At 47.2% G+C, this 25,364-nt stretch overlaps 1 protein-coding gene and 1 non-coding gene across 3 annotated transcripts in view; both read left to right on the top strand.

The window, feature by feature from the left end:
• TRNAC-GCA lies at positions 6,214–6,285 on the top strand. The gene has a single exon. It is a non-coding gene; the product is annotated as a tRNA-Cys (tRNA).
• Positions 15,485–25,364, top strand: part of ACSL6 (acyl-CoA synthetase long-chain family member 6) — a 65,456-nt gene continuing 55,576 nt past the window's right edge. For both annotated transcript variants that reach the window (XM_018050725.1, XM_018050724.1), the window contains exon 1: positions 15,485–15,605. In XM_018050725.1, the coding sequence (XP_017906214.1) occupies positions 15,557–15,605 (49 nt within the window). In that variant the 5' untranslated portion in view covers positions 15,485–15,556. The remainder of the gene's footprint in view (positions 15,606–25,364) is intronic.

Below are 25,364 nucleotides of genomic sequence, written 5' to 3'. Positions count from 1 at the left end.
ATAGGAACAGATCCATAGAGAAGGGGAACTGGTCTTTCTATCCCCATTCTTCAGGGAGGACCAAACCATGCTCAGTGAAAAAAAAAAAAAAAAAAGGAGAACACAGTGAAGCTGTAATGTGTCACAGCTTTAGCACAGGTTTATGAATTAAAATATTCACAAGTAGCAGAGGCATCTGTAAGAATAGTAACTGGATGTTATATCCTGAAGGAGGTCAGACTAAATGTATCCCATGACATCACTCTGGAGAGGAGGCCGCCTGGACTTGTGCAAAGACCTGGAACACTTCTGCAGGTGAGTGCTGCAGAGGAGGGCTGGGTGTCCGGCTTGAGGCTTGGCTTTTGGGCTCCTCGCTCTACAAAGAAATGCTTTGTTGGTTCCATTGCCTGCTCACCTCTGTAAGACTGCCTGGTCTGGGGAGATGCTTTCTTTCTGCCCAGCATTCTACCTTCCCCTGAGTTTCCTCCTGAGTTCGTAACTAAAGAAGGTCTTTAGTTAATCTGCTGCCAGTGGGAGTAAAGCGAGTATATTCTGACAGCCATATGAGACCCTCTTGGAGGATCCCTGCCAATCTGGGAACATGAACAATTCCATAGTCCCTGCCAGGCTGTGCCTGAGTTCCAGCAGGAGCATCTCTCCCTGGAGTCCCAACTTTATAATAGGGAAGAAGGTGGAAATGCCTATTGTAAACACAGGAAGTGTCTCAGAGATATACACCTGCACACTTGCACCCACAACACATGTATAGACAGGCTGGGCACACACATGACATATATTGCTACTACAAGCCTGTACTGGAGAAGGCAATGGCACTCCAGTCCAGTACTCTCGCCTGGAAAACTCCATGGACGGAGGAGCCTGGTAGGCTGCAGTCCATGGGGTCGCCAAGAGTCAGACACGACTGAGTGACTTCACTTTCACTTTTCACTTTCATGCATTGGAGGAAATGGCAACCCACTCCAGTGTCCTTGCCTGGAGAATCCCAGGGACGGGGGAGCCTGGTGGCCTGCCATCTATGGGGTTGCACAGAGTCAGACACGACTGAAGTGACTTAGCAAACAGGCCGGTGCCTGTACACAAACTCACACCCTAGCTGCTGAGCTGTGAGCACACATGCACACAGGGTAGGCAGGTTCTGGTGGGTCTGAAGAGAGCTCTGGCCCTTCCACCGTCTGCTACCTGACCTCTGCTCTCTGATTTCCTCCCCTTTTCTGCCTGGGTCAGCTACTGCCCGGCTTGGGATGGCTGCATGTAGACAGGCCTGAGCTGCCTGAGCGCTGTCCTCGGTGCTGGACGCCTGGTGGTACATGCATGTTTTGAGAATAAGCAAGAGTGTTGGAAAAAGTAACCTTGAAATCCAGCGTGGGTGTTCACTGGAGTCTACCAAAATAACTACATTTATTCTCCCAGAAGAATGTGCAGCTGGGCTTCCTTTCAGTCCCAGACACTGAGACAGAAGGTGTTCAGCCGAAACCAAGTCCCACTAAAACTGAGTTCTCTTACTGAGTTTATGGTTAATCTCACTATCCAAATCTTTATCCCCTTTCTTGTCCTGTCCGAGCTCAATCTTGCACTGACTGGAATATTCATCAGCCAGAGTCAGATGATTATGATGTCAATAACATCATTAATGTACTAAAAATGCTATTATTAGATATCATCACTAGTGTACAAACACAAGTTTTTTCTCCAAGGCAAGATGAGCTAACAGACCCTGAATCATGGACAGAGAATCAAAAACTAGAGTCATCCTGACTCTGAAAACTTGGATTAAGAAGTGGATGATGATTAATACCATCCTCTTTGTTCTTCCCCTTAAAAAAAAACAATAACAACAACAAAAAAAAATCAACCCTAACTCAAAGACCAAGCTGGAGTAGATTTGAGGCTTATTTTCCACTCTTTTGCTTGGCACTCTGCAACAAATGCTGTACTTTCCTTTACTACAGCCTGGCATCAGTAGGTTGGTTTTGTTGAGCATTAGGTGACAGGCCCCAAGTTTGGTTAAGTTACAATTTTCACAACCACAAAGGGACCACCATCCCGTGTAGGCATCTTGACCATGGCACATTGGCTGCTGGCCAGTGGTGGCTCTCAAATCCTTCGTAGCAGCTACTTGAGTGCTTCTGTCTCATGGACAGTCCCCCGGGCTTACTGCTGACCAGGCATTGTTGACCCATGGAACTCTCAATTTTGTGATGAAAAATGCAAGGCATTGACTTGTTGAGATGTCTCTGGCAAGTAGCAGAGCTCATGTGTGATAGCGACAGGGTATTCTTCTCTGTTGTATTTGGTTTCATCTTTGGCAGGACATTGATTTGGATTTTCCCTTTTGGATTAGGAAACTGTGACCCTGAGAGACCACTGTGCATTGATTTGTTTGTTTGCTTGATATTTGACAACACCAGCTGTGAACAGCTAATAATGGATAATCGGGTCTCTTTTCCATCTTGTAGCCCTCTAGGGTGTATTTTGCAGAACTGAGAAATTTTTAGTTGTGCACTAAGGGAAAAAATGGAAAAGGAAAAAAAGGAAAAAAAATGTGAAAAGGAAAAAAAATGTATTTTATTGTAACACTGCTTGACTTCAGTACTCTTTAAAATCAGGAGAACAATGATCCCTAATGGCTCTCTAAATTATAATGCCATCTACCAGCTAGAACTGTGAAAAAGAAGGACACATGAGGAAATTCCTTCTGGGTGGGTTTTTATGCTATTGGATTGAAGTGAGGCTTTGGAAAATGGTTTTTCTTTGAGGCTTTGGAGTTGGTTTGATTTTTATCTTATATACATGTGTGAGGGTATATTTGTGTTAAAGGAGGTGCACTATTTTAGTTGGCAGACATGGGCAACAAAAGTTCAGTTCCTAAATATAGCCCTTTATGTTGCAGCCTAGGAAATGGGACCACCTTTATTTATGGTTCTGTGACTGAAGCCAGACTTACATTGGTTAACACCGCATGGTCATGATATTCTTTAGGCTCTGGAGAAAATATGAACAAAATGAGGTTCATTTGACAGTCTAAAACTGATTTTGCCGGCTTGATAAAACATCATTTTTCAGAACTTTTACTTTAAGGGAACAAGTCCTTCTGAAAGGAACTTGCTTTTCTCTCCCTGTGCCTTTGTGATGGGCTCTCAGGAACTCATCTTTGTCTTGTCTAGACTCTCTCTACTTCTTTTTCAACTGAAGAAAAAAGGGAAAAAGAGGTCTTTTAACACTTATTCCAACTGTTACTTATAAACTAATGAGTTTTATATTGCAATATGCATTTCATAACTAAGTTTTAAAACGAAGCTATGAAATCTCTGGTTGTGTTTATGTATATGTCCATGTATGTGTTATAAATATATGTCTTTGTATTTGGATGGTCTTACCAAAATTAATTTCTAAATAAGCTCTGTTTAATTAGCTTTAAGGAAATATAAAAATAAAAGTAACCCAGATGAATTTTCAGTTCACATGAACTGGGAAATATTCCATTTAAAATTGGTATTTGGTATTAAAATTAGTTTAAATTTATTGGTTTAATTAATATAGACATATCTTTAGAGGCACCAACATTAAGTATAATAGTTTTATTGTACCTAGGTTTACTAGATATCAAATAAGATTACTATATCTGTTGCAAAATTTGTCAAGAAACAGATAATAACTTGGTATGATGAAAATTTAAAAATATTATTCATTTATTTATTTTTTGGCCAAGCCACATGGCATGTGGGATCTTAGTTTCCTGACGAGGGGTTGAATCCATGGCGCCTGCATCCCTGCACTGGATTCATGGAGTCTTAACACTGGACCACCAGGGAAGTCCATGATGAAATTTTTATAAGTAAATTAAATATAAAGGAGAGAAAAGCTTTTAGGTAAACTCTTTAGGAATTATCATGTTTTAGGATTGTCTACTTAAAAATAGTATCTCCAGATTTGGGTAATGTGAAACTTTAAAGTTTTGCTTAATTAAGTGTTGAAAGTTTTTAAAATATCTAGGTCATTTCTAAATAAAATAAGATACTGGAACATTAATTGTTGAACATAGGCTTCCTTTTACAGACACATTAAAAGTATCAGAAAAACATCTGCTTTATTGGCTATGACAAAGCCTTTGACTGTGTGGATCAAAACAAACTGTGGAAAATTCTTCAAGAGATGGGAATACCAGATCACGTTACCTGCCTCCTGAGAAATCTGCATGCAGGTCAAGAAGTACCAGTTAGAACTGGACATGGAACAACAGACTGGTTCCAAATTGGGAAAGGAGTACATCAAGGCTATATGTTGTCACCCTGCTTATTTAGCTTATATGCAGAAAACATCACCCGAAACGCCAGGCTGGATGAAGCATGTTGGAATTAAGATTGCCGGGAGAAATAACAATAACCTCAGATATGCAGATGACACCACCCTTAAGTCAAAAAGCGAAGATGAACTAAAGAGCCTGCTGAGCCTCTTGATGAAAGTGAAAGCGGAGAGTGAAAAAGCTGTCTTAAAACTCAACATTCAGAAAACCAAGATCATGGCATCTGGTCCCATCACTTCATGGCAAATAGATGGGGAAATGATGGAAACAGTGAGAGACTTTATTTGGGGGTGGGGGGAGCGCTCCAAAATCACTACAGATGGTGACTGCAGCCATAAAATTAAAAAAACGCTTGCTCCTTGGAAAAAAAGCTATGCCCAACCTAGACAGCATATTAAAAAGCAGAGACATTACTTTGCCAGCAAAGGTCCATCTAGTCAAAGCTGTGGTGTTTCCAGTGGTCATGTATGGATGTGAGAGTTGGACTATGAAGAAAGCTGAGTGCCGAAGAATTGATGCTTTTGAACTGCAATGTTGGAGAGGACTCTTGAGAGTCCCTTGGACTGCAGGGAGATCCAACCAGTCCATCCTAAAGGAAATCAGCCCTGAATATTCATTGCAAGGACTGATGCTGAAGCTGAAACTCCAATACTTTGGTCATGTGATGTGAAGAACTGACTCATTGGAAAAGACCTTGATGCTACAAAAGACTGAAGGTGGGAGAAGGGGACGACAGCTGGAGATGGTTGGAAGGCATCACCGACTCAATGGACATGAGTTTGAGCAAGCTCTGGGAGTTGGTGAAGGACAGGGAAGCCTGGCATGCTGCAGTCCGTGGAGTCGCAAAGAGTTGGACATGGCTGAGCGACTGAACTGAACTGAAAGGTATTTAGAACTATTAATAAATAAGTTCATTATCACACCAAGACATTTTTGGTAAATAATACACACATGTTTTTAGAAATTACAAATAATATTTATAAGTTGGCCAACCTACAGAATGCTAATGAGAGACAGGTCACAATTGCTTGCTTCTTTGTTTTCACTGGAAATTAAGGTTTTTAAGCGTTGAGAATTCTCATTAATGTATGTAATTAAAACTAAAAATTAATAAGAAAAACATCTTTGTATGCAAGGTAAAAGAAAGTATGAGGAATGGAAACCCATTTTGTTAAGGGAAAATAATTATGTCTGAAAGCTATTTATTTCTAAATAGGAAAGAAAATATAAGTTGTAGAAGGTTTGTGGGAGAAAAAAACATCTTTAGAAAAGAATTCTATGTGTGGTCAGGACTAACTAAGATTAGCATGAATTTAATTAAGTAAATCAACTTTAATATTAAAGAGAAGATAGTAAAATTCCTGAATTTAATTTCTCAGTTAAGAGAGCAAAGGAATTTTGGGGGTTTTTATTTCTGTTTTTCATTTTATTTTTTACTTATTTATTTTTGGCTGTCCTGGGTCTTCATTGCTTTGCTCGGGTTTTTCTCTAGTTGCAGTCAGCAGGATTACTCTCTGGTTGTGATGCAAGGGCTGCTCTCTGAGGTGGCTTCTCTTGCTGCGGAGCACACGCTCTAAAGCGCACGGGCTTCAGTCGCCGTGGCATGTGGGCTCAGCAGTTGTGCTCACCAGGCTCTAGAGTATGGTCTCAATAATTGTGGCACATGGGCTTAGCTGCCCCTGGGCATGTGGATTCTTCCTGGGCCAGGGACTGGACCCGTGACTCCTGCAATGACTAGGGGTTTCTTTATCACTGAGCCACCATGGAAGTCCCCATAGATTTTTGTTTTGTTTTGTGTTTTAATATTGAGCTGCTTTTGATAACAGATTGTAAGCTTCTTTACAAGCTTCCAAGAAATTTGTTGTAAATTTTTATATTTGCTTTTGATGACTATCATTATCAGTTTGGCTTCCCTGGTGGCTCAGAGGATAAAGCGTCTGCCTGCAATGCAGGAGACCCAGGTTCAATCCCTGGGTTGGGAAGATCCCCTGGAGAAGGAAATGGCAACCCACTCCAGTATTCTTGCCTGGAGAATCCCATGGACAGAGGAGCCTGGTGGGCTACAGTCCAGGGGGTCACAAAGAGTCAGACACGACTGAGTGACTTCACACACATTGTCAGTTTGGTCAAGTAGGTAAGTACTACTTCACAGTGACCTATGTCCCTATTTGATCAAGTATTTTGAAACTTTTTGTTATGCTTGACAAACTTCTGAGAGATCAAATTCTAATTGAAAATGATCTGACCTCTAGCTAACCTTGAGTTTTCCAAAGGGCCCCTGAAGCATCTCAGTTCAGTTCAGTAGCTCAGTCATGTCCAACTTTCCCTGTCGTTCACCAACTCCCGGAGCTTACTCAAAATCATGTCCATCGAGTCGGTGATACCATTCAACCATCTCCTCCTCTGTCATCCCCTTCTCCTCCTGCCTTCAATCTTTCCCAGGATCAGGGTTTTTTCAAATGAGTCAGCTCTTCACATCAGGTGGCCAAAGTATTAGAGTTTCAACTCCAGCATCAGTCCTTCCAATGAATATTCAGGACTGATTTCCCTTAGGATTGACTGGTTTGATCTCCTTGCTGTCCAACGGACTTTCAAGAGTCTTCTCCAACACCACAGTTCAAAAGCATCAATTCTTCAGTACTCAGCTTTCTTTTGGTCCAACTCTCACATCCATACGTGACTACTGGAAAAACCATAGCTTTGACTAGATGGACCTTTGTAAGCAAAGTGATGTCTCTGCTTTTTAATATACTGTCTAGGTTTGTCATAGCTTTTCTTCCAAGGAGCAAGTGTCTTTTCATTTCATGGCTGCAGTCACCATCTGCAGTGATTTTGGAGCCCAAAAAAATAAAGTCTCCCACTGTTTCCCCATCTATTTGCCATGAAGTGATGAGACCAGATGTCATGATCTTAGTTTTTTGAATATTGAATTTTAAGCCAGCTTTTTCACTTTCCTCAAGAAGCTCTTCAGTTCCTCTTTGCTTTCTGCCATAAAGCTAGTGTCATCTGCATATCTGAGATTATTTATATTTCTCCTTGCAATCTTACTTCAAGCTTGTGCTTCATCCAGTCCAGCATGTCACATGTACTCTGCATATAAGTTAAATAAGCAAGATGACAATATACAGCTTTGACATACTCCTTTCCCAATTTGCAGCCAGTCCATTGTTCCGTGTCCAGGTCTAACTGTTGCTTCTTGAGCTGCATACAGATTTCTCAGGAGGCAAGTAAGATGGTCTGGTATTCCCATCTCTTGAAGAATTTTTCACAGTTTGTTGTGATCCACACAGTCAAAGGCTTTAGCAGAGTCAATGAAGCAGAAGTAGATATTTTTCTGGAACTCTCTTGCTTTTTCTATGATCCAACAGATGTTGGCAATGTGATCTCTGGTTCCTCAGAGAAGCAACTCAGAAAGAGATGTTAAACTAAGTAGGATTATTTGGTATGTTAAATTACATGGGAAGCATTGTCAAATAGTGATAAACCTTCTCAGGTTATACTGTTTGGGTAAATATTATTAATATATATATTTAATTATATGGAATTCTTAAAAAAATCTGATATGTCCTGATAAAGTGTTGTCAGTCATAATTCTAATTATTATCTTCCAATGGTGTCTGTCATAGCACTATCCAGGTTTCTTTGTCAGTTGCATTGTAGTAAGTAAGATCTTTAATGCCTTTTGAAGTTTTTATCATTTATAGACAGTTATTGTTGTACTCTGATGCTTTTGCAAAAATGCTTCATCTTCAAGAAGATTCATAGAAAATACAGTTTTCTGATAACTTTCAGATTATGCCACTGAACTGGGTAAGAAATTAAAGAATCCCAATGGCTGTATAAAACTGCTAACAAAAAGGATTTGTCACATAGCACTGAGTGAGCTGCTGAATATAATATTTTTATGGTCTTTATCTGAAATATTACTGACTTTTAATCTATGTTTTTTAGATACAAGGAAAGCTTTCCCCTTAAGATAATGATGACTTCCAGCAGCTTGATAAATTACACCTTTATAAGCAGAACCGAAACATTTATCTTTTCTCTCTCCCTGATCCCTCTAGAAATCGTAAACTCTTAGCTTTCCAGCAGCCTTATTAGGTGAATAAGGAAGATCACCTCCTGACAGGTGCAGGAATTGCAAGGTATTTGGCGGGAGAGGGGGACTTGAGAAGAATTCACCCAGATCTATAGATATCATAAGCAGAATCTGTGACAAGCCCTTGGCATGACTTTCCTGGCCTTGAGAATCCTTTTTAAAAGTTCAATTTAAGATTCCTTATGAAAAGTTCCAGGACAGCCAATTTAAAAGAGTGTATATGATCAGTTGTTGTTGTCTTAGTTGCTAAGTCATGCCCAGCTCTTTTGCAACCTCACGGACTGTAGCTGGCCAGGCTCCTCTGTCCATGGGATTTCACAGGCAAGAATACTGGAGTGGGTTGTCATTTCCTTCTCCAGGGAATATTCCCAGCTCATGAACGTCAAACCCATGTCTCCTGCATTGGAAAGCAGAGTCTTTACAACTGTGCTACTAGGTAAGCATATGGTCAATTACACTTATATAAATAATCAGGCCAAGTTTATTAAAACCAGATGCATTTTGCAAACAAATTAGTTTTAATTTGGCTATATTTGGTAGACAGGAGAGTGATTTTAGAGAGAAAAAGATTATGTTTCAGTGAATATCGGATTCTGGTTCTGTTAGTTGATGTCTGTGAAAGTGAAAAGTGAAAGTGTTAGTTGTTCAGTAGTGTCTGACTCTTTGCAGCCCCACAGACTGTAAGCCTGCCAGGCTCCTCTGTCCATGGAATTATCCAGGCAAGAATACTGGAGTGGGTTGCCATTTCCTTCTCCAGGGGATCTTCCCCTGGGTCAAACCTGGGTCTCCCACATTGTAGGCAGACTCTTTACCGACTGAGTCACCAGTTGAGGTCTGTATTTACTGCCTAAGACTCATTTCCCAGATAATTCTTTGTTCTTATGTTACATTATTGTAAGTTTTATTGAATTATTAAAAGGACACTCTAAATTTGTTTCTGAAGCTTATCACAGCAGTCTGTCTTTGGGTGAAGAGCAGATGCCCCATGACCTGCAACCAGGAAATTATGCCTACTGGAAAAGGCATCAGTCAAAGGACTGTCTCCAACCCAGATGAAAAGATCCTTATTAGGGACTCCTAACTAGCTCATGAACAGCAAAACTGAAGGGAATTGACTCTTGAATTAATATTTCCCATTTAAGAAGAGTTTCTTCACTGGACTGATCTATGGAAAGGACTACTAACTGCAAATGACACCCACATCCAGACAAGAAGAAGAAGATGAACACAGTGGTAGACTGCTGAGCCAAGAATCTAGACCAGATCTGTAAGACCCATCCTACTAATTCAATTGAACTGTTTACCAAATGTTTGTCTACTGTCAAAATTGAAAGTTATTGTTTTACTTCTAACCATACTGTTGTCCCCAGTGTTCAGGATAGAAGGAAAATTCTCTAGTGAAATTATCAGAGTATAACTACTCATGACATATATCACTGCTTGCTGTAAGTCTACCGCTAAAAATACATGTACAATGATGGTGTGATAACTTGGTATAATGGATAAAATGCATATCCTATGTTTCCCCATAATCAGACCTCTGAACTTGTTCACTGTGTCTGATTAGTTTTCCTCCAATGTAGACAACTAGGAAGATCCCTCTCTCTAAGTAGATAGATAGATATAGCAGATATAGATATCTATGTAGACATGTATGTAAACAAGAAGGTCTAGCATTGAGGGACATGATGGATTCAGGGAGGCAGTAATCATCCTGGCATCTATTAGGGACAACTAATACGGACAACTATTTTGATCTGTTGAAAGATTTGCAAACAAAAGGGTAAATGACCAAAAAATTGTTCACATATTGAGGTCTGGGAAAGTCATTCTGGCTTACACATCACTTAAATTAAATTGGAACAGTATTCTGTGGCTTATTGAACATACATTGTACATCTGCTTTAACCATTAAGGAAAAAATACATTTAGAAGTGAAAATAGAGTAACTGGTTCAAGCATTCAAAACAGAGCTGGGTGGCCATTCGTGGACATGGTTTCAGACTGGTTCCTATATTACTGAGAATTTGAATTTTCTGAACTAACCATATCAGACTCAAGGACACCATCAGCTGCTCTCAAAACAATATCTGCTAGCAGCTGCCAACTCAACCTTATGAAAGCTTCCTCTTAATTTAGGAATGTTAGTGACAGATGAAACAACTCAAGCCATCGCCTCCCAGCAGAAGGCATTAGATTCTATAGCCAGATTAATACTAGACAAAAATTGCTTTAGATTCAGTTCAGTTCAGTTGCTCAGTCATGTCTGACTCTTTGCGACCCCATGAATCGCAGCACACCAGGCCCCCCTGTCCATCACCAACTCCCAGAGTTCACTCAAACTCATGTCCATCGAGTTGGTGATGCCATCCAGCCATCTCATCCTCTGTCGACCCCTTCTCCTCCTGCCCCCAATCCCTCCCAGCATCAGAGTCTTTTCCAATGAGTCAACTCTTCGCATGCGGTGGCCAAAGTACTGGAGTTTCAGCTTTAGCATCAGTCCCTCCAATGAACACTCAGGACTGATGTCCTTTAGGATGGACTTGTTGGATCTCCTTGCAGTCCAAGGGACTCTCAAGAGTCTTCTCTAACACCACAGTTCAAAAGCACCAATTCTTCAGTGCTCAGATTTCTTCACAGTCCAACTCTCACATCCATACATGACCACTGGAAAAACCATAGCCTTGACTAGACGGACCTTTGTTGGCAAAGTAATGTCTCTGCTTTTTCATATGCTATCTAGGTTGGTCATAAATTTCCTTCCAAGGAGTGTCTTTTAATTTCATGGCTGCCATCACCATCTGTAGTGATTTTGGAGCCCCCAAAATAAAGCCTGACACTGTTTCCACTGTTTCCCCATCTATTTGCCATGAAGTGATGGGACCTGATGCCATGATCTTTGTTTTCTGAATGTTGAGCTTTAAGCCGACTTTTTCACTCTCCTTTCACTTTCATCAAGAGGCTTTTTAGTTCCTCTTCACTTTCTGCCATAAGGGTGGTGTCATCTGCATATCTGAGGTTATTGCTGTTTCTCCCGGCAATCTTGATTCCAGCTTGTGCTTCATCCAGTCCAGCATTTTTCATGATGTACTCTGCATATAAGTTAAATAAGCAGCGTGACAACATACAGCCTTGCTGTACTCCTTTTCCTATTTGGAACCAGTCGTTGTTCCATGTCCAATTCTAACTGTTGCTTCCTGACCTGCATATAGGTTTCTCAAGAGGCAGGTCACATGGTCTGGTATTCCCATCTCTTTGAGAATTTTCCACAGTTTATTGTGATCCACACAGTCAAAGGCTTTGGCATAGTCAATAAAGCAGAAATAGATGTTTTTCTGGAACTCTCTTGCTTTTTCCATGATCTAGCGGATGTTGGCAATTTGATCTCTGGTTCCTCTGCCTTTGCTAAAACCAGTTTGAACATCTGGAAGTTCCCAGTTCACATATTGCTGAAGCCTGGCTGGAGAATGTTGAGCATTACTTCACTAGCATTTGAGATGAGTACAATTGTGCACTGGTTTGAGGATTCTTTGGTATTGCCTTTCTTAGGGATTGGAATGAAACTGAACTTTTCCAGTCCTGTGGCCATTGCTGAGTTTTCCAAATTTGCTGGCATATTGAGTGCAGCAGTTTCACAGCATCATCTTCAGGATTTGAAGCAGCTCAACTGGAATTCCATCACCTCCACTAGCTTTGTTTGTAGTGATGCTTTCTAGGCTCACTTGACTTCACATTCTATGATGTCTGACTCTAGGTGAGTGATCACACCATCGTGATTATTTGGGTTGTGAAGATCTTTTTTGTACAGTTCTTCTGTGTATTCTCGCCACCTCTTCTTAATATCTTCTGCTTCTGTTAGGTCCATATCATTTCTGTCTTTTATTGAGCCCATCTTTACATGAAATGTCCCCTTGGTATCTCTAATTTTCATGAAACGATCTCTAGTCTTTCCCATTCTGTTGTTTTCCTCTATTTCTTTGCATTGATTGCTGAGGAAGGCTTTCTTATCTTTCCTTGCTATTCTTTGGAACTCTGCATCAGATGCTTATATCTCTCCTTTTCTCCTTTGCTTTTTGCTTCTCTTCTTTTCACAGCTATTTGTAAGGCCTCCCCAGACAGCCATTTTGCTTTTTTGCATTTCTTTTCCATGGGGATGGTCTTGATCCCTGTCTCCTACATAATGTCACGAACCTCCATCCATAGTTCGTCAGGCACTCTATCTATCAGATCTAGTCCCTTAAATCTATTTCTCAATTCCACTGTATAATCATAAGGGATTTGATTTAGGTCATACCTGAATGGTCTTGTGGTTTTCCCTACTTTCTTCAATTTCAGTCTGAATTTGGCAATAAGGAATTCATGATCTGAGCCATAGTCAGCTCCCGGTCTTGTTTTCGCTAACTGTATAGAGCTTCTCCATCTTTGGCTGCAAAGAATATAATCAATCTGATTTTGGTGTTGACCATCTGGTGATGTCCATGTGTAGAGTCTTCTCTTGTGTTGTTGAAAGAGGGTGTTTGCAATGACCAGTGCGTTTAGATTTTAGCAGAAAAAGGAAACATAAGTATATAGTAGCTAATAGAATCTGTTATGTATATGTAATACCACATCAGAAGTTAAGACCTACTTAGATAAAATTAGGAAGTTCATTACCTGGTGACAAGTCTCCCCAGTAGCACCAGGTTCAGGCTGGTTTTCAGGCTTATTCTCCTGAATTCCTCAGTGAATGAGGTCTGTTTACCAAGGTGCATTTAAGTTTGGGTTGTCACTCCTCTTCCTGCTTCTAACTGGGTACCTGGTTATAAAACGTACTGTAAGCTATTGTACCAAATGTGCGAGACCTGGATCTCAGAAATATTTCCTACTTGGTATGCAACGTTTCCATTTCCAGTTGAGTCAGGACTATGCCCCCATTTCAGCAGGAAATAGCCAGAATGGTCATCACTCTCTTCCCTCAAAGATTTGGCAGAAAGTTAAAACAGAGTGGGGATTGAAGCTGTGTCTCCCTAAAATCAAATTTCCTTACCGAGTTTATGATTAATCTCTCTATCCAAAACTTTGTCCCCTTTCTTGTCCCCTCTGACACTAACCCTGTGCTAACTAAACAGTAATCAACCAGAGTCAGATGACTAAAATTGCTGTTGTTGATATCATTAATGTACTCAAAGCTGTTAGAGAGATCACCATTAATATACAAACTCAGGTTGTTTCTCCAGGGCAAGATGAGCTAACAGACTGCAAGCCATGGATCACCTGGCCAGAGTACCATAAACCAGGAACATCCTAACTCTTGAAACTGAATCACACACCTGGTTTCAGGAAAGAAATGGATTTATTTAGAGAGAAGAACACTCCACAGAAAGAAGGTGGTCCATCTCTGGCAAGAAGGCCTTGAAATATGGCCTGGTTAATTTTTATGGGCTGGGTAATTTAATAGGCAGGGTTATTCCAGTTATTTTGGGGAAGGGGTGGAGGTTTCCAGGAATTGGGCCATCGGCTTCTTTTGGGTCTTTGATGGTCAGTCTTGGAACTGTCCTGGCACCTATGGGTGTGTCACTTAGCTTGCTGATTTGTTACAACCAGTGTGTACTGAGGATTAAGGTCTGGTGGAACTGACTACCATCTTGGACCCGTTTGATTCTAATAGTTTATGTTGCCCTCCTGCATGTGCGCTAATTTGCTTCAGTCATGTCTGACTCTTTGAGAGCCTATGGATGGTAGCCTATGGATGGAAGACTCCACACAGGCTCCTCTGTCCATGGGATTCTTCAGGCAAGAATACTGGAGTGGGTTGCCATGCCCTTCTCAGGGGATCTTCCCAACCTGGGGATTGAACCCATGTCTCTTAGTCTCCTGCATTGACAGGTGGGTTCTTTACCACTAGGACCACCTGGAAGCCCCATGTTGTCCTCAGGAAATGCCATTCTTTCAAAGGCTGTGCCCTGGCCCCTTCTCTATTTCAAAACTGTGATGAAGAAATGTCACAGAAATGTCACAAGATGATCAATTTCAGCCTGTTTGTTCATATCCCTTAAGAAAAAAACCCTAACTCAAAGACGAACTGAAAGTAGCTCTGGGGTTTATCTTCCACTCCCTCGCTTTGAACACCGCGATAAACACTGTATTTTCCCTCACCAAAACCTGGTGTCAGTAGATTAGGTTTGCGGTGCCTCAGGCTGGGTGAGTTCAGTTTGGCAACACAACTGGTCGCCGAGCTGTGGAGCCGTCCCGGTCTTCGGGTGCCTTTGTAGCTGTGAGGGGCGTCTTAAGGCCTCATGTGCCACATATGATTGTGTCTGAAGACCAGGATTACCTGTGTTTCGGTGAATCACCTGTGATTCCACGTGGCTTCCTGTGACCTCATGTGACCCCGTGTGGCAGCCTGTGACCACATGGAGCCTCCTGTGACCTTGGGTAGCCTCAGATTCAATCTTCCCAGAAGGAGAGATGTGCGATCTGGGGTTCTCAGCGAATATGGGTACTATCCGTCCTAACAGCCACTTTTCCAGATCCTACTTAGACCCTTATCGCCCTCTCTCTTCTTTCCTTAGAGGGCTTGACACCCAGAGGCTCCCAGTGTCTGCAAACTGAGGTCCTAGGGGGCGTTAGCGTCAGCGGGAAGCGGCGCAGCAGCACGTGCGCCTACTGGAACAGGTGACCACAACCTCTCTGCCACCGAGTCTGCCCAGCCTTAAAAGCCAGGATCGCGCGCGTAGGGGTAAGAGTCGCGCATTGGCGAGGTGCGCGGCGTCACCACCCTGCGCGCGTCGCCCGTGCGCCCCTCTCCTGCCCGTTTCCCCAGAACGCCGAGTCCTGACGTTGGGCTGGGGTGGAGAGGGCCGGTCGGCTCTGCAGCCGGGCCCCTCCCCCGCCCGGGGACTCGGCGGTTCCGACGCGGGGCTGAGCGCACCGGGCGCCCGGACCTGGCCCGCGGCGGAACTGGCTGCGAGCGCCAGTGCAGAGCGCGCTCCCGGCCCTCCCCCTCCCGCCGAGACGCCGCAGCCGCGCGGGAAGGCGGGGCGCTGCGGAGCCGAGGGGCGGGGGCTAAAAATACCCGGCGGCGGCGGCGGCGGCGGCGGCGCGGCGACTGCTGGGGCTGCGGGGCTGCGGGCCGGGGAGGCCGTGCGGGGCCAGGCTGGGTCCCGCTGACCGATATGCTGACCTTCTTCCTCTTGTCGGGGGGCTCCCTCTGGCTGTTCTCGGGTGAGTCCCTCCATCCCCGTCCTCGTCCGTGACCCCCATCACCAGCACACTGTGGGTTCTTGGTCCTGGGTTGGCTGAGCCCCCAGCCCCGGCTCCTGAGCCATCCTTTCAGGACTCCGCTGGGTCGCCCAGGTCTCCCCCTTCCAAATTCTGGCGGGCTCCGGGCCGCGTTTGGGAAGCAGCTGTGTCAGTAAAAATGAGAGACCTTGCTCACTGCGACCCCACAACAGCCTCGTCTTTGCGACCCCACAACTTCCCTCTAGTTCTCGTGGCCTCCCCCCACCCCCACCCCCAATATGGCGAGGACCATCCACTGAGCAGACGAGGCCTGAGCCCAGTCGTCCCCCAAGACCAAGTCCAGGGACAGACAGTTTATCCTTGTTCATCTCCAGAGTCCAGAAATGGAGGGTGTTGGGCCCTGAGGTCCCACAGCAGGTCAAGGACACGACCCAGACTGACCTGGGGCATCCCGATCCTGGTTGAGACGGTCTCCCCACAACCCCTCCCTGCCCACCTTTGACCCTCTGTAAAGCAGGGTTCACCTGGCTCCTCAGCTATGCCCAGGGCTTGTGTCCCCACTGTGCCGGCCCACAACCTCTCCCCCTCACAGGAGTCAGCTTCTTACCTCTGCATCCTCTCAAGAAACTTTGAGGACCCCACCTAAGTCCCTGCCCAACACTCTTCCTCCCCTACACAGAACCTGGGCTCTCACCCAGGACCCATTCATCCACCAGTTTTCCTGCCTGCATCAGTCAGTCCTCTGTGAGCTTTGATTTCCTCTAGGTTATGATACCACTAAAGGGTCTCCACCTACCCGCTTGTACAAATTCAGCCTAATAATGTACGTGCTGTGCTTGAACCTTAAACTGGCTTTAAGCTGACCTAGCCCAGAGCAAATGCTTTATGAAATAGTTTTATTGTTATTTCACATTCAAACAGCAGTATCAGAGGAAGTAGTAAGGTTCTTTCTGAGCAGAAGGGGAGGAAGTCGACCCTTTTGAAATTCTTAACTGAAACTTTGCCTATTATTTAATATTCACGGCAAATCCTAGGAGGTTGGTGGTGCTGGTTTTTTTTTTTTAACTGAGGTTCAGAGGTTAATGACTTGCCAGTGTCACATGGATAATATCTGAAAGATTAGGGCTTGATCTGAAGTTTTAATTGATCCATCGTTGCTAAGTGCTTCGTGGCATCAGGCTTGAACTGGAGGGTTGGTGGGCATCCCCTGCCACCATTGCCCTGTGTCAGGCCACAGGGGCAGCTCCCCTGAGCTGGGGAGAGAGTGAGGCCTCCATAATCCCCTCAGCTCCCTAAGCTCCTTCTGTCTGCCGGGTCTGAGGACAAGCCAGGCAGGGCCCTCTGGGTCTGATGTGCGCATCCAGCAGACGGGGTTGGAGCTAGGGCTGGGGTTAGGATCAGAGGGCCGGAGGTATCAAAATAACGATGATGATAGTAATAGCCCCTGCTTACTGTGTGGATGATGCTCTCAGAGCCCTTTCCCTGTGCAAGAACCCCGTCACCCTACCCTTAGGAGACCCCATCACCACCACCACCACCACCACCAACAACCCCCCCGCCATAAATCCAAGGGTAGCTCTCTGGAGCCTTGGTCTTCTGTGGCTACAGGGAGGTGCCTGAGAACTGCAGGAGTCATCAGCAGACTCTGAGGAACAAAAATCCTTTCGGTGCAAGATGCTCATCTGAAAGTGGGATTCAGCCAACACTAACTCAAACTGGCCTTCAGTCCTGCTTCGGTGCAGAGTGTTTTGCAAAGTGATCAGGTGCCGCCTAGGGTGGGGAAACTGCCTCACTGAAGGGCTTTTGAGGGGCCTTGGAATGTCAAGCAGGGAGGCTCTTGGTACAGGGGGGCAGCTGCTTCCCTAGAGGCCAGATTTCTCAATGAGTACAGGAAATTTCTCAAAAGATGCCACAGTTGGTGTAAGTGTGAAACACTGAGGTTGGTGTGTGGCGCTCACTCCAGCCACACGTCATGGCATGTCCCAGATCATGTCTACCTTCCTTGGGACTCTGCCTGGACCCAGCCTTTCTCTGAGGGCAGGGAGGACACCTGGGCTAACACTGAGAACACATTCTGATCCCATGGCAGCTTCCAGAATCCTCTGGCTCAGCTGGAGCTAGGAGAGGCCCCCTCTGAAGTGATAGTATGTAGAGTGATGTGCCGTTTACCACCCAGTCTGGCCCTACAGAGACAAGGGAAGGATAGAGGAGAACCACCTGGAGGAGGAACTGCCTATCTGGGGGAAGCAACCATGTGCTCTGAGCCTTGGGAGAGCAACGGCTATACTGAGGCCAACCCAGATCCCACCTGTGTGTCGAGTAATGAACAAGAAAACAAAATAGACCCGGTGCGGTGAGTCAGATGCCGTGCCTGGCCCAGGAAAACATGGTCTCAGTGCTGTGAGCACTCAGAGGACTTTGAGAACAATGGATTGGCACTTCTGCGTGCCAAATGGCACCCTTGTACAGAATAGAAAGAGGCTCCCCTCTGGGTGGATGAACTTCTAGGCTGATGCAACCCTGTGTCCTTCTACAGGATCCAGTCTGCGCAACCATATACCCGACCACTGGTGACGTCTGAGTGGGCTTCTGCAGCATACAGGGGTGTTTGTCAGAGGCAGGTAGGCCAAACCCCAGGTAGAGAAAGTCAGGTCAGCAAAGATGTGCAGGAAGAACTGTGGCGGGAGATGGGTCTTTTAGGGTCTTTTGCCCGAGTATTGTGGGTTGTCAGAGGGGCTGGAGTCTGGATGGGAGGGGATTCTAGAGAAGAGGGTTTTATTTCTGGGGCAGAAAAGCCCTTGATTTATCTGCAGTGGCCAGGCTGAGCCAGCAGGAGGAGAGTGGAGGCTGGGAGAGCAGTGGGAAGCTGTTGCGATACTATGGATAAGAATAAGTCTGGCCAAAGATGGCCCAGTTGAGGCTAGGTTCCCGGAAGAGGAATGGTGGCAGAGACTGGTGTGGCAGCAGTCTGGCTATGGGTGTCCAGGGCAGGTGCAGTCTTGCCCAGCCTAGCTCAGCTCAGCCCAATCAGATTCTCCCTCCATCTCTGCTCCCATTAGGGTAAAGGACTGGTGTGAGGTCTGGGGCCGTCCCAGGGGGCCCAGGACAGCAGCCAGGAATCGGACAGACAGTGGACTCTGGGCAGAACATGTAGGGCACACCTCACAAAAGAAGGCCTGGATTTGCATGTGGCGCACCTCTCTGCGGGAGAATTCTGACCTTAGTGCCCTCTCTCACTCCCCAGCCCATGGTGGGGTAGGGGGGTCCTCCCGATGAGAGCATGCTGACACCAGGGGGCAGCAGAACCTAGCCACTCTGCTCCCTGACTGGTTTTCTGTCCCTTGAGATTACAAGGGCTCTTGGGTTGACCTTCAGAAGGCCGAATCTGGCTCAGCTACAGCCCCGGATGGGATCCAGGGTTGTCCCCCCGACACAGCATGCAGGATAAGTGAGCATGAGGCTCTGACTCTTTTGCAAAAAGGGGCTGAAGTTGCAGGCATTTGTGTAACAGAAGCTGCAATATGTAGTTAGCCAGTGCCTGGCATATAGTAGGCCCTCAAAACATTCACCGGATGAAGTACTGTTGGGGAGAAGCAGTGTTTTCATGGCAGAAGTGGTGTTGGAAACGTGCTGACTTGACTGCTGTTTTCTTGAGCGTATATTATGTGTCCAGCACCATGTTCTACAGTCCACAAGCTTTCGTTTAATTTCACCCCTGACACTGTGGTGCTGTTAGCCCCCTTTAGCAGATGCGGCAGCAAGACACAAGAAGGTTCAGTGGTGAAGCCAACCCTGAGAGCTGTGAGTCAGACCACATTCTCAGACTGTAGGCCACAGAGGGACCTGGAGGATTGGAAGGGACCCAGCCCCCTCCAGCAGGCTGGTCGGTGGCCACAGACAAGGGAGCAGTCCTTGGACGGGGCGTGTTTAAGGAGAGGACAGGTGTAAAGAGCAAAGAGCAGGAGCTGGCCCATAGGGAAAGGCTAACTGAATGTTAGCTAAAGCTATAACGCCTTGAGCCAAGCCTTCCTCAAAGGAGATGCAGGACTCTGACATGCCAAAAGGGAGTAGGGAAAGAACAGACATTCCAGGCAGAAGGATCCATGAGAGGAAAGACTGAGAAGACAGCTGAATGAGAGCTTGGCACAATCTCTACTCAGCCAGTGAGGTCTCCGGGGCTGGGCTCTTCAGGCCTAGGAGACCAGGCAGGAGAGGCTTTATTCTGTGTGGTAGCCGTATCAAGGGCATATGGCCAAAACTGAGCATGTGGATGGCCAAGGTGAACTGTCCCTGCACCCTTCAAGCCACACGCATCTCCTGGGGGCACAGCTTCCACTAAACTACAGTCTTTGGCCTCCTACGTGATCTCCTGAGGGCAGAACCAGGGTGTCTCCTGCCTGTGCCCCAAGCCAGGGCCAGTACACAGTGTATGTCAGTGTTGATTGCATAATTGAATGATAAGAAAAATTCCTGAGAATAATTTGTCTTAATAATGATGTGCTTTATAATCTTTTGTCTCAACACGAGTCCACTGACTGACAGCAGACCTTGAATGTGCTCCTGCTGGGCACCAGGCGCTCTGCCTAGCTGCGGGATGTCGTCAATATGGGGGGAGTCCTAGGGGAAAGCAGGTGCGAGCCCCTTGCACCCAGAGCCGTAGCAGCCCTCACTGGAGCGCTCAGAACAGAAAGAGATGCTCCAGAAGTGAGTTCACGAATGAGTGAATGGCTGCACTTACAGCTGCAGGGTGATGGGTTTTGTGGACGGTAGTCTTCTCTGAGGACGAGATCCTATCATTTCCGTAGAGCTCCAAGTTTCCAGTCTCCCAGTAGGCTGGGAACTCACTCTGGCCAAGCAGAGCTGAAAGGAGGCCCTAGCCCCGGTCCTCAGCTCACTGGAGGATCTCGTCTGATGGTCCCATGCCCTGTGTTGGCCTGGTCAGAGTCCCCACCAACCACTCATTGAGCCCTAGGATGGGAGCATTGTGACTGAGGTACTGTTTTGGGCCTTTGGGGTTGGCCTTCAGGTTAGGCCCAGAGGTGGTGCCACATAATTGCTCAGTTGCTCTGGGATCCTGTGGTTGGTGTGGTCATTCTCTGACCTAGCTGCTTGGTGTGGTTTCCTGATTTATGTGAGGCTTGGGGGTCCATGACAGGTAGAAGTAGGAAGATGGGAAATGGGCTGGGACAAATGTGAGCCAAGCCAAGCTGTCTGTTCAGAAGTTCAATGTGTAATCTCAGAGCCTGAAAGATTTCAGATCCCGAGAAGTCCCATCTGTACCATTCACCAGCTCTTCCTGGAGATACTCTCCTCTCCTGACAGCTACTCTAGGGAGTAGGGGTGCTTGGGGGTGGCCATGGAGAGTTGGAGGTGGCTGGCTTCTGATCTGTCATCTGCTCATTCAGGCCTGCATTCCAAGGTAACTGCCACCTGGGGCTTTAGAGCAGGAAGCCAGGACAGGATGGTGCCAGTGAGGTAACAGTCGGCATCTGTTGCCAGATCCTGGGGTAAGCACACCTGGGCTGGTATCTCTCAGGGCCGGGAATAGCTCTAGTGACAATGGCTGTTGGAGGAATGGAGAGAGAGGACAGGCTGGCCCGGGTTGAATGGGCAGCTCTGGGACAGTGCCCACCAGTCGACACCAGGAACCCTGACCCACTCTCTGTGTACCACCACAGTTTGGCCCACCAGCACAGGAGGTGGCTACCAGGATTAGCCCTTGGTAGCCCTGTTTTTCCCACTAGTGCATTTTCGTTGTTTGATTTGATTTTTGTTTTCTCTAGATTGTTCTCGTGGCCAAGAATCCCCAGTGGGGTTCCTCCTGACCACTAACCCTTCCCCCAGCTTTGGCTGTAAACCATTCTGGGGACTGACTGCGGGTCCTGCCACATGGACAGGAGGGCTATGGGGTTGGGGGGGCAGACAGTAAGGTCAGCCAGAGATTGGACAGCATGGCCAGCTGGAGCCACACAGCAGGGACAGTCAGAGATGGGGATGGAAAGGTAGTCAGAGATGGGGATGGAAAGGTAGTCAGAGCTGGGACAGAGAACGCAGCAAGATGGACTGTGGGCCAGCCAGTGAGACTGGAGAGTAAGGTTGACCTGAGGGTGGATGGTGAGGGCCTAGAGGTCAGTAAGAGGAACGCAGGTGTCCACATGGAGAAGGGGGCCTCCGAAAGGACCTATCCAGGCCTGCCGTGACCCCTTGGCTGTGGCAGCGGTGGTGCTCTGGCCATTCTTCTGCGTGAAGCCAGCTTTACGCCAGGATGCTGGAGAACGTACCTCCCAGCAGGTGTGATGGGGGTGCTTCTCGGGGGGACGCCACCGACTCACCTGTACCCAGCCCCCGCTCAGCCTGCCGGCTGCCTCCTCCTCAGCCTGGCTCTGCCTGGAGTGGCACAGAGAAAGGGAAGGCACCTTTCCCTTGGCCCAGTGGGCTGTTGGGAGGTTTGGGGATATGTGTCCCTGATCCCCTTGCCACAGGTCAGGCAGCAGGGAAGGCTGTGACCTGTGAAGCCCCCTTCTCCATCTGGATTGAAGTTTCGTTTCTCTTCCTTCCCTACTTCCTGCCTCTCCCCAGTGGGGCAGCCCCATGAACTCTCTCAGGACTTCTTGGGCATGGTGTATGCTCCCAGCTGACAGCAGGAGGAGGATGACCAAGGAGGGTGGATGGTCATCAGAGATTAAGAGGCAGACGAGGCCTGTTTGCCTTGGGTTGAGAATACCTGTGGAACACCCACAAGCCCTCCTATCGGTTCCGAATCAGCTCCGAGGTGGTTTTGTCCTAAATCCTCTCCCAGGCTAAATGGTCACATGTGTGTTTGAGATCTTGCTGTGTCATTGTCACCTGTCGATGGGCGTCTGTGCAGCATCCGTCCTGCGTAGCTTACAGGGTTTGTGCTGGCCACATAGGTTAGCCTCGCTGTGGGTCCTGACTCTAGGTGGATGCCCAGGGTGTGCGCTGTTTTGTACCTCGTTTCTTCACTCAGTGTCATCCTCTGCAGAGGAGATCTGCAACCACATGTTGCACACAGTGTGGAGGATGAAGGCAGTACTGAGAGTTTTTCAAGTTACACGACTGTCCTCTATTCTGAGATGATGTTCTTCCATCTGTCTTGTAATAAAATATGGTGGGAATCTGGTTGGGGTTTTGTTTTTTTATCGATATATTCTTTTAAAAATAAGTAGGTAGATACAGATATTTGTGCCATGGTTAATGGACAGCGCCTGGTTGTCAGACAGGCAGCTCTGAAAGTCTGAACAGGGTTGAAGTCTGACCTTGTAGTGTAGCTCTGTGGGAGATGGAGTCCCAGCTCTGGAGTGTGATTGTGCACGTTGGGTTCTGGGTTACGACCCCACCCACAGCCCAGGGGTGCTTGTGGCAGCAGGCAGGGGTACCTGAGACCCCCATTCTTAAAGGTCTTCTCTGTGCCCTGCAAGGGCTCTTGTTTACTGTCACATATTTCTTCCCATTTCTTTCTCCGCATTTCGCATCAACTCCATGAGAATTACTGAAGTTCCCTCGTACCAAAAGTTTGCTTCCTGAGGCCCAGTCATGACTATTTCTGAGAAGGACATACAGCCAGAGCCTCAGAATGGGCCGATCCCATCTCTTGGCCCTGCCTTCCCTGACCTGACGCAGTGATTTTCTAAGCAGCCACAGGGGCCTTCAGCTCCCTCTGGAGAGCTGGGGGGGTTCAGTGAGAATCCAGGTGATGACTCCTCAGTGGGTCAGTGTGAACAACGTCTGTCAGCCTCCCTGGGCCAGCCGGGACCTGGTTTAGCTTTGGTCTGAAAGAGATTTTTGTTTTCTGGTGAGAACAGCCCCAGTTTGGCCAAGTGCCAGAGGCAGCGGTAGGAATACAAACCCTTTCATGTGACAGACCCAAGTAGAGAGGTGCAGGCCTGCCAGCAGCAGGCCCTCCCCTGCTGCAGCTCCTCCGGAGGCAGTGATTTGCATAGTCCCCATTCATCCTGGCCTTGAAAAGGAGGCCTGAGTTCTCAGTCCTCCCTGACCAGCAGCGGGCTGGGCTGCCTTAACTCTGTGGACGCCACCAGCTCTCCCCAGCCAACAACATGTCTTGGTGACTGGAGGGCAGTGGAAGTCAGTCGCCTCTCCATGGCCCTGAGTCACTCCAGAGGGGACGATTCAGGAGGTGGCAGGGTCCCACTGACCAGCACAGACTTTGTGCTGAACTGAGCGAGATTCAGATTTGTTTCTTCTTGTACAGTTCTCAAGAGGAACTTGGTCAAAAAATGAGGAAGCCAGAAAATTGAGCTGTTTATCAGAGTCCCAGAGAACTTGCACCAAAAGCAGAACTCCCTTTTCGCTGCTCGGTGTCATTCCTGTGAAATAAGCCGTGACCCGGGAAACGGTGGGGATAGGCTCGTTGTTGGCTCCTGCCTGTGGTCGTGGTCCCTCTGGCTTGGATCTGGAGGCACGGCTTGCCTGGGACACTCTGGCATCCTCAAACCCTGCGGTGCTAGGTCGGGTGAGCTGGCGGACACCATCGGCCTGTGGCTAATGTGTAAGGCACAGGGTGATGTATAGCGCAGACCATCGGCTTTTGCTCTGGGCAGCCACGTGCCGTCTTCTCAGCCTCGGTGCCTCCTCCCCAGAAGTCCCCACACGTTACAGGCCTCATTCTAGGACTCTGTTGCCTTCTCGGAACTCTCCTTCCCACCTTGCTCCTAATCTCTTGCTCCCTGTCCCTGACTGAGGATGTTTCAGGTTCTGCCTCGTGACTCTCACCCCGAGCAGAATGTCTCCAAGCTGCTCCTGAGTGAACAGGTGGGCAAGCGAGCCCACTGCTCTCTTGCTCCCCTCACCTCAGTGACCCCACCCACCTCTTAACGACCCTCAACCCGCCTCCGAGGAACTTCCCGGAGCTGGAGGGAGGCACATCCTGTCCCACCTGTAACCCTGGCCACCGGCGGTTGAGCTCTGTCAGCAGGACAGCATGGCCCTGCCGGGAGCAGCCCGCGTTCTCTTTCTGAGCTTGGACCTGTAGGGTTTGCCCCTTGATCCTCCCTTGGGGATCACTGCTCCCAAGGCCAGGCAGGGCCCTGGTAGCCCTAACCTGGACGGGCGGGGCGGGGAAATGATCATGTTGCAGCCACAGGACTTGGCTTCCTGCACAGTGGGGCCCGGCCAGGGTGTAGCCTCCGCCTGTGTAGCACTCAAGGCCCTCGCCACTTTCCCTGTCTGCCACCCGCCGCCAGAACTGGTGTGGAAGGAAGGACGGTGAGGCCCGAGGCTCCTAGTCGGCGTCCGCTGGAAATACTGCTGAAGGGAACATTGCCATTGTCTTAACATCTGCTGCCCCTCCTCATTCTGAGAATTTTTGTCCGGCCTGATTTGTGGTGAGGACAACTTTTATCTCAGAGCTCGTAAAAGACACTGTGTTTCTCTTTGCTCCTCTGCGCTCAAGGCTATTTGTATTTTTAAGTGTCTGATTAACTATTGTTTGAGCCTGGCTTCCCGGTATGGCTGTCAGGAATGCGAGCCCATGTTCCCTGACCAGGGCTTAGGGTGAGTGAGATTCCTGAGAGGTGCTGGACTGAGGATGGGGGGATGCAGGCAGCCCCCAAGTGAACTGCTGAAGGGAAGCCTGTCCGAGGCGGGTTCAGGCTATTGAGACCGGCCCTGTGCAGTGGTCGGGCGCAGCCAACCTTTAGTTAGGCCTTTCTACATCAGGAGTCTGAGTTGAACCTTCAGAACTACACTCAGGCTCCTCAGGGA

The sequence above is a fragment of the Capra hircus genome, chromosome 7, assembly GCF_001704415.2.
Source record: "Capra hircus breed San Clemente chromosome 7, ASM170441v1, whole genome shotgun sequence".
NCBI classification, from domain to species: Eukaryota; Metazoa; Chordata; class Mammalia; order Artiodactyla; family Bovidae; genus Capra; species Capra hircus.
Note: the sequence above shows the minus strand (reverse complement) of the source record. Positions and strands in the feature narration are given on the sequence as shown.